The 9057-nt window shown below is 40.3% G+C and overlaps 2 protein-coding genes across 5 annotated transcripts; both read left to right on the forward strand.

Moving 5' to 3' along the window:
- Nucleotides 1-149: 149 nt before the first annotated feature.
- Nucleotides 150-3184, forward strand: LOC113691983 (protein LURP-one-related 12-like). Of its 3 annotated transcripts, none has more exons than XR_011815789.1 (2): nt 150-2281; nt 2394-3184. XR_011815789.1 is itself a non-coding variant. In XM_027210311.2 (2 exons), exons 1-2 carry the CDS (start codon nt 448-450, stop codon nt 2481-2483), a joined length of 324 nt encoding a protein of 107 aa, XP_027066112.1. In that variant the 5' UTR covers nt 162-447; the 3' UTR covers nt 2484-3184. The 3 variants fall into 3 exon arrangements, 1 of the variants encoding a protein (XP_027066112.1); XR_011815788.1 differs by having other exon boundaries at nt 150-681; nt 1755-3184; XM_027210311.2 differs by having other exon boundaries at nt 162-681.
- Nucleotides 3185-4413: 1229 nt separating this feature from the next.
- Nucleotides 4414-6724, forward strand: LOC113694258 (uncharacterized). 2 transcript variants are annotated; one of them, XM_027213158.2, is made up of 4 exons: nt 4414-5045; nt 5137-5287; nt 5416-5530; nt 5768-6724. In XM_027213158.2, exons 2-4 carry the CDS (start codon nt 5264-5266, stop codon nt 6718-6720), a joined length of 1092 nt encoding a protein of 363 aa, XP_027068959.2. In that variant the 5' UTR covers nt 4414-5045; nt 5137-5263; the 3' UTR covers nt 6721-6724. The 2 variants fall into 2 exon arrangements, with proteins under 2 accessions (XP_027068959.2, XP_027068957.2); XM_027213156.2 differs by having other exon boundaries at nt 4420-5070; nt 5173-5287.
- The last annotated feature ends 2333 nt before the right edge of the window (nt 6725-9057 follow it).

The raw sequence follows: 9057 nt of genomic DNA on the forward strand, positions 1-9057 counted from the left end.
AATTTTAAAAAAAATCACTTTTTTCTCTTATTTTCAATTCAAAAAATATCACTTTTCTCTTTTATTCAAATTTTTGTTACATTTTCAACCCAGCCAAATTGATCATAGGTGCTCTTAAAATTTAAAAATGATCAATCCAACGAACACAGTATTCAGAGCATCAATTGCAAGACAGTGACTGGACTCATTAAAAGAAAAAAAGAAAAGAAAAACGCACGCACTATAATAATTCCTTTACTGCTCAGTGACCTGATTCTTCACATAATAAAACTAGCAACAGTTCTGATCTGCTTCTTCGCATAAAAGATAAAAACCAGTGTAACAGTTTCAGCATCCAATTTCTTTCCCTCCGGAGTTTCTATAACCGGAAGCCGGAAGGAACCAACACTTGCTTTGTAGTAGTTCAAATTTGGTAGATTTGTAAGTGGCAGTTATATAGCTGAACAGATGAGCAGCAGAAGTCCAATTGTGGAAAAGATATTTTGCTTTGAAGAAGAAACCCATCTCACGGTTCACAAGACTTCCATCTTCGTTCCCGGCGGCGGCGATGGGTTCATTGTGTATAATCCCACCTGGGAAATGACCTTCCGAGTTGACTCCTACGGTCCAGATTCTGCCTCTAAAGATGAACTTGTTCTCATGGATTCCTCCGGCAAATCTCTCGTCACCCTCCTCCGCAAGGTCGGTGCACGTCTACATCTACTATTTGATTATTCGCCACTTTCCAATTTTGACAGCTTTACTGTTACTATTGTTCAATATTTTATCATTTGATTAATTCCCACCCACCCTCGTCATAAACTTCCACTTTCAGAGGTGCCAAATAATTTGTCATAATTATCGAATACTGCGGTATTACTCTGTATTAGTATCGCGGAAGGCAATCATGGGTGATGGAACGATTAAATAAATCATAAAACTCAGTCGATGTATACACCAGTTGGGCACAGGCATGAATCTAGTCTATTAGCGTATGCATTGACGGTTCAAGGACAATTACCTTACCCAAACGTTTTCTTTTGCCTTTCTCTTGTTTTTGTGTTTGGGGGGGTAAAAAAATATGATTGTGCTGAATGAAAACTGATTATGAGGCGGTGTCTTGTCCAACCACAAGTGAAAGAATTCTCCAAGCTTATCGTGAAACAAATATTATGGCTTTGAGCACTGACGAGTGCTTTTTTGTTGGCAAATGTTAGTCCAAAGTTTTAATTCCACCACTTAAATGAGTCGCTCGACAAATTTTCCAACCAATCGTCCCCACTTACGGATTTTCACCGGGTGGATTTTTTTTTCCCTTAAAATTTTCACTGAAATGTTTTTCTTGACCTATCAAACAAGATTTGATTGCCCTTGATCATTGATGATGCCTTTAGGACGGGTGCACAGTACCTAGCCAAGAACTTCCGAGTTTAGAGTATCAACTAGGAATGTTAATTTGTACCGCAGTTCCCCTTTCATGTATATGGGTCATGAAGATTACTACGTTGTCGGCCAATCGCCTTCAAACTGAAAAATTGAGTAATGGCATTGCGAATCTTTACTTCTTTATCTTCAACCCACCGGACATCGGGCTAGTAACGGTTCCCCTCTCGGCGTGGCCCTAATTTCAACTGCATTTAATGATGATGTATCATGAAATGCAAGCACATTCGTTTCCAGTAGTGTCTTCTTTGTAAATCACATTATTGACATTTCATTCCAATCCCCACCACATTTTCCTTTTCTCTTCCAAACATGTTTGGGTTAAAGCGTAGAAACGAAGCCTTCATCAAAGGTGGGAAGCATTTTTAGGAGAGAAGAAGAAGGATGAGCAGCAGCCAGCCTTTAGCATATTCAAATCATCCATAATCGGAAAATTTGATCTATTAGTAGAGGTCTGTGGTCATGATCCAGTTTCGGAGTACCACATCTTTTCTGCAGCGATCATGTGCCATCTACAATCTGAAAGCAGGTAGCGAGTTGAAAGAACTTGTTGCTGAGATCAAGAGGAAAGTCGATCCTGACACAAATGAGATGTTGGGAAAGGATGTTTTCTTGTTGTGCCTTAAACCTTTGGTTGATGGTGCATTCATGATGGCTTTAATGCTTGTCCTTGATCGAATGGGCGGGGTTGATATGGATGACACTAATCAGGCTCCTACTACAACTGCGGAAGACACCACTGTCTCTTCTTGATTTATCATTTGTCGCTCTTCAAAAGCATGGGGTGTAATCATCTGACCCTTGCATGTGCAATTCAGACCATTAAATTCTTCCAAGGTTTCTGAACTTCGTATTCCAGGTTTTGCAAGGGGAAAATGTTTTACGGGCATATCATGAACTATCCACGCTCAAAGTTTGTACACCAACCTTAATCTTAAAGTTGACGCATGACTTGGTGGCTTGCTTTGCAGGGCATGATTGAAGACTTTGAATTTGATTTCATTGCAGATGGAATTACATCCTTGGTTGGAGGTAATAGGGTGGTTCTAGAGGTGGGCTAAATCTTTCCGCACGTAAATACAACGAGTATGCACAAATTGATGTGATTGGCACACACAATTGAATATTGAAAGGCGGCTTCTTTTTTTTTACCTTGGGGAAGTTATTTCGTATGAATGCGTTCAGATTTTTGTGGGCGCATTAGCTAGTGGGTTGCTAAATTTGCACCAAGCAAGGTCTACAAGCGCCTCTCCTGAGCAACTCGGTTGGTCACAGAAAGCCTCTTAAGGTTTTATTGTCCATTCTCCCCCACCAGGGATCGAGTTCCAGTGGTTACCGGTTCAAAGGGATGAGACCTCTCCTTTCGGGACTCAGGGGGATTAGTCGGGTCAGACATATCCGAAGAAGCCCGGATACCCCTTGAGCAGAGAAAAAAAAAAAAAAAAGGTCTACAAGCGGTAATTTGCAACAGGGAAGCATTGCACCATTGATCCTGCTCTTAGCTAAGCTTGACCTAAGTAAGGTGTCAATTTTATAGTCGTTTTCAGTGGATAGTAGCTACCTGATACGTGCGAGGCAACTGGCAATTGCAGTATAGAAGAGAGGGTTGTTATGACCTGAGTACAAATTTTTTTTTGAGTACGATCCTGAATTACAATTTTCGCGTCTTTCTTCTGCCACCCCTGTAGACATCAGGATATATGTATCTATCTTCTTTTAACGTATAAATAAACAAATAACTTGATGGTATGAGGATCAAAAAGGATTATGTAGAGAATTTAGTTTAGTCAGTAAATTGAGGGCTTCAGAGACGCCAAACTTTAAAGGACCGTGGGTGAGGGCGTGCTCTTATTTCAAGATCAACCAGCTCTCTCTCATTCCATTGCTGTTTGTAAAGCTTACGGTACAGTATTCAAACGTACTTGTAGTTTCCACTCTTTTCACCCTTTTTTTTTTTTTTTGGGGGTGACAAGTAGTAGAAGGCAGCTAACTGGGTTTGTTTGGATTGTGTTTTATTTGGAATATTTTTACTGTAGCACTTTTTGTGATGTGATGTATGTGAGATAAAAAGGTAATTGGGAAGATAAAAAGGTGTATTGGAAATTGTAATGATGATGTAAGCAGATAAAATTGGGGAAATAAAACACAATTCAAACAAACCCATAGATAGATCTAGGTTTGGTTGGATCGTGAATTATTAAAGATATTTTTACTGTAGCATTTTTTGGGATGTGATGTATGTGAGATAAAAAGGTAATTGGGAAGATAAAAAGGTGTGTTGGAAATTGTAATGACGATGTAAGCAAATATATTTTGGCAAATAAACAGCCATCCAAATAAGGAGTTGGACGGGAACATCCGATAATAAACTACCTATGAAATCGGAACATTCTAATGAAAAGTAGCATCTAAGTGATATTCAAAATAAATATTGTGGTCAAACCAAGTGAATTTTGAACTTCTCTCAGAAATTGCTTTGAACTTTTGTTCCCCCACCCCACCCCACCAGCACAAACGCCTTCTTTTTGGCTAATTAGATGTCATGCGCAAACTAAGTTGAAAAGTATCAACTACGCAATGAGTTGGATTGGGAGTGCGTAACTTCTTCTTTTTTTTTTGAGTGCAGTATTTTCACTAAAAATGTACTTTAAATGCTTCCTTATAAGCACCGTTCTCTAAAGTGTAAAAAAATAGAGCTTTCGACTTCAAAAACACCACCTTTAGTACAAGAACTTGAAAACTTGGGTGCTCTCAAAATAATCTTCTCATTGCTTTCAACAATAAAAGCTAACTTTTGATCATAAACTTTGAATTGAATCCCAAACCGCACTAACAACTTTTAACATTTTGTGATTCAATTGTGGCAAAATCAGAAACAAAGACGCCCATATATCATAACCTGTAACGTGGCACCAGAAAAAACAAACCTGCCCGGCCTCCCTCCCTCCCTCCCTCCCACATGCCATGCTGCGACCCCAAACTTTACCCCAGGAAAAGCATTTGTACGAGCAAATTTAGAGGGTGGGGTTTTTGCAATTTGTGACTTGTGAGGGGGACAGGGCACAACTCATTATCACCAACCCCACCCCTTTCTTCCCGCTTCCCCATAGCCATAGCTATCAACTAGTGTAAACCCTCCACTACATTATTGTACTCTTTTTTTTTTTTCCCCCAACTGCACAGTTTTGCAAAAAGGAAAAGGGGAAAATAGATAAAGCATCCTTAACCTCTATCCCAGTCCCCCCTCCCCCTCCTCAATCTAGAGAAGCAAAAAGTACACTACTTGGGGTGGGGGGCAGTCCAAAGCATTGTGAGCAGCAGCAGCAGCAGCGCAACTGCACTAGTGAGAAGTGAGAATCGCTTCCCCCGCCCCCAGACCCCCCTCAGTTGTCACTTCAGGCCCCCCAATGAAGTAGAGTAATTGCTTTCTACCTAAAGCAGATTTGTCCATTTTGTCTATTTAGTTGATGGGTTTGCGGTCGTTGAGATGATATATCCTCAAAAAACAAAGAGGGGGGAAGGCTCGGTGAAGTGAGAAGAAGTAAAGATGCCTAGGCCAGGGCCAAGGCCTTATGAGTGCGTGAGGAGAGCTTGGCATAGTGATAGGCATCAACCCATCAGAGGTTCAATCATCCAACGGATTTTCAAGTACCGTGTCTTTCCTCTTTTTTTTTTTTTTGTGCTTATTTTAGTGTTTCTTCTGTGCTTTTGTAGCTTCAGTTTCTGATTGGCCACCACTTGTTTGATCAGGCTCGTCTATGAAAGACACGGCGCTGTAACCAGGAAGAATAATGAATGGCAAGCTAAATTGCCTATTGTGGTCTTGAAGGCTGAGGAAATCATGTATTCCAAAGCTGATTCTGAGGTTGGTTTCTCTTCTCTTTCATAGTTTAACGGGATCCTTGAATGCTGTGTTTTTTTTTCTTCTTTCTTTTCCCCCTTTCTTCCCAGTCACTTGCTACTATTCCTCTTATGTTGCTTTTTGTGGTTTAGGCTCAGTATATGGATCTTGAAACAGTGTGGGATCGGGTTAATGATGCTATTGATACAATAATTCGGAGAGATGAGAGTACGGAGACTGGAGAGCTTTTGCCTCCCTGTGTTGAAGGTACCCTTTTGTCTGTAGTAGTTACTCTGTTGCAGGGTCTGGGTTCTGAAATGCTTATGAGAATTTGCTATTCAATTTATTGCTAGTAATGTAATGTTAATACTACAGCTTTGCTTGCTTCAGCTGAATACTTGTTAATTACTTAAAATCTCCTTATTATTTTGGGCTAATGGAAGAGATTTTTTTTATTTTTGTATACACATATATCTCTGTTTCAAATGGAATTCGACGCGCCAGCTGCTCTTAATCTGGGTTGTGTGCCGGAAAGAGCATCCCGAAGTCAACGGCACAATAATCCTAGAACTTACCTGAGCCCCAGGACTCAAGAAGGCGGTTACGCAGCCTCAAAAGTTTCAGGTGGAAATACTACTGATGTACGAAATCGTAGCCTACTACCTCCCTACTCGGGTAATCAGTCGAACCTCGAGAGATCCACCGGGAGTTTGGAGCCTTTGGTTTCAGAGTCTAACAGGCATTTAGTGCCAAATGTTAACAGCCCTTCTACTTCATCATCCAAGAATTTAAATTTTCCGACCGATAGTCAGATTGCCTGGAAGGATGGCAAGGCTTCATTCAACGTAGGTTCGGTCTATCCCTTGTATTATGGCACCAGCTTCCAGCCCGACATCCCTAGGTTGGGCTCCCAAGAGCCGCACGTGTCGAAAGATATAATTGTTGGTAGACCAATTTTTGCATCTGTTGGGAAGCCCGCCGAAATAGGTTGCATCAGGACGCTGTTGGCTAATGAAGCAAATTCAATTGCGCCGAAGCAAGCAGATGCTGGGGAGAGAATTACGGAGGAACCCGAGGTAGAGTGCGACTTGTCCTTGAGGCTGGGACCTTTCTCCAACTCAATCTTGTGCAGGGGAAAGGGAACAAAACCTAGTGTCAGTGATAAAATAGATCCAGCCAACCCTAGTGAAATGGGTGAGGTGAAGGTTGTATCATCATCATCATCATCTAGAGAGAAGGATTTTTCCCTCTTTTCTCTAGAGGCCGCTAATGATCCCTCCAGCTTCTGTCTTGGTAGGTACAATGTGGAGGGTGAAGGCCGTCAGAATGTCGAAACATTTCTTAGAAAACGCAAGCTGCCTTTTGGTAGCAGCAGTGCGGACAATAGGCAAATATTATGGCAATTAAAGCCAACTCCTCACCACTTTGCTGATCAAATGAAAAAGCAGACTTCATAGACCACCACCACCGCCTATTTTTTTTTTTTTTTTTTCTGTTTGTTTTAGTGGTAATTTACTTTTCTTTCTTTTCCCCGGGGGGGGGGGGGGGGGGGGGGGGGGGGAGGGGGAAGTATTTGACATTGCAGCTTCTTGCAAATTTTACTGCTGTTGGAGGATAGCAAAGTTGCCCGCTTATGCTAAAATTCAATGATGTCTTTACTCGTTCCTTTTTTGTTCGTGCAACTGACTGCGACTCAAATGAGGAGAATTGAAGACCGACGACCCTTGTAAAAAGACAATTAAATATGAGAACCTGTGAAATACCTTACAGATTATTAGTTGCAGTGTGTTAACAACAAATTTTTACTGGGGTTCCAACATCGTGCGACCTAGATCCTTACAGATGCCGCCGCCTGGGCAACTATGGTAGTAAAAGGTTAAAGGAGACGCCAAGAAGAGCATTTGATATGACTGTTAGTTATTGCACGGATGTGTTTTTTAACGACTGGGGCTTTGTTGACAGGGGACAACAAAAGGCAGAGCTGTGTCCCTCGTGGGCATCCATCCAATCCAACGGTGACTCCTCCTCCTCCTCGCATGTCCGAGATTTAGAAATAAAATAATAATAATACTAATAATAAAAAGAAAAGAAAGATTTTATCGTTAGATCATGGGGATGGTGCTCGATAACGGATTTAACTGTTGTTGTATCATCAATCATCAATCATCAATCATCAATCATGTATGTATGGAAGCTCTCATCATCTTGCGTCGTTCCTCCTTCCATTTCTTTCTATTACTGCAATGGAGGGAAAGCAAAATGGCATCAGCAGCTGGGTCCTCCCGTCCGGATCCGGGCCCGAGGTGCGTTGCCTTTTTATTCATGGTACGCATTGCATTAAGAGCTTGCTCCGCTTTTGGGTCCTTTGATAAAATCATGGAGGGACCCTCTGCTGAGGGTGCAACGTGCCTTTCAGGGGCCTCCTGAAAAAGAGCAACCCTGCAACTAGCTTGGGACTGTCCCTTTACACTCGTAGATTATTTGCTGCTGCTGCTGCATTTTTTTCCCTTTACTGTATGATTCCAAAATTTTGCCGGATGCGGTATGTAGCTCAATGGCTTTTGTAATACACCGTTCAGTCAAAAAAGCCCATTTTTAGGGAAATTATAAATGTAGTCGTCGATCGCTCGATCACATGTTGGCTTTGTATGTTTTACGTCTATCATCATCACACTACTGTATGAAATGATAATTTTTTTTTTGTCCCTTACATATTAGTTTTATATATCTTTTATATCCTTCACATATGAAATAGTGATTTTTTATTTATCACAAAAATGGAAAATATATATTAGTTTTTACCAAAAATAAATGAATGAGGGTGAAAATTATTATTATAAAAAAAAAACTGGCGGATATAATCTAATTTCAATATTAATTTAGCATTCTTTTTCTAAAATCATGCAGTTGATAGAAATATTAATTTTTGTCTTTGCACCCCCTTCTGTTAATTTTTTTTTTGAAAAATATTAATATCGAAATAGATTCTATGTGAAAAACTATATAGGGAGTTGAATTTTAGTAGTACAATTTTGTAACTAAAAGTGGTGGTGGCCGATCGCGACGCCTCCAACACTGCGGCTGAAGGCAGCCATGGCTATTACCACAATCTTGGCTAGGAAAATAGAACGAAGAAAAAAGAAATGTAGAAATATGAGGAACGTCTTTCCCTTTTTCTATGCGATCTTTCAATTTTTCCCTAAAGTTTGTGATGCACGAGTTTGACGTGATTTTTTTTCGGGCAAACATATAATTAGATATGAGTCAAGAGATTAAAATCATCCGTTTTTCATTTGTGGGAGACAAAAATCATTATTTTATACGTGAGGGACGTAAAAGTTACAAATTCATTATGTGATGGACGACGAAATATTATCATTTCATATATGAAGCACGTGAAAGATACAAAACCAATATTAAATATGAAATTTGAAGATTCTCCTTATAAGTTGATTTAATTTTTGTTAGAACTGAGACAGAAGAATAAAGTTCTTTTGTTAAAGTGGAAATCAGATTCACTGGAAATTCCATCACTAGCTTTCTTTATCAAGCATTGGACAAATTCAAGGAAGACCTGTTGATTATAATGAGTGTACATGTATGTACCAGACCTCATCGCTGTGTAAATGCAATGGACGAGTTTGCGCAGAGGCCCAACATACTGACCCCAGAGTATTAACAGAGAAGCAAATCTGGAAAGAATCAAGGCATGCAACTTTTCCCCCAATTATAGAGCGTAAAAAGCGAATAGAATCTTCTAACATCAGTCAGGCACCTGGGCTCGTCGAAGTGTA

Source organism: Coffea arabica, chromosome 6c, assembly GCF_036785885.1.
Source record: "Coffea arabica cultivar ET-39 chromosome 6c, Coffea Arabica ET-39 HiFi, whole genome shotgun sequence".
Lineage (NCBI taxonomy): Eukaryota > Viridiplantae > Streptophyta > Magnoliopsida > Gentianales > Rubiaceae > Coffea > Coffea arabica.

Bases quoted from the DNA above. Each gene is read 5' to 3' on its own strand.
- LOC113691983 (XM_027210311.2), top strand. From the start codon at position 448: ATGAGCAGCAGAAGTCCAATTGTGGAAAAGATATTTTGCTTTGAAGAA. The intron at 682-2,393 runs GTCGGTGCACGT...CTTGCTTTGCAG, and splicing joins TCGTCACCCTCCTCCGCAAG to GGCATGATTGAAGACTTTGA.
- LOC113694258 (XM_027213156.2), top strand. From the start codon at position 4,970: ATGCCTAGGCCAGGGCCAAGGCCTTATGAGTGCGTGAGGAGAGCTTGG. The intron at 5,288-5,415 runs GTTGGTTTCTCT...TTTGTGGTTTAG, and splicing joins ATTCCAAAGCTGATTCTGAG to GCTCAGTATATGGATCTTGA. The intron at 5,531-5,767 runs GTACCCTTTTGT...TCGACGCGCCAG, and splicing joins TTTGCCTCCCTGTGTTGAAG to CTGCTCTTAATCTGGGTTGT.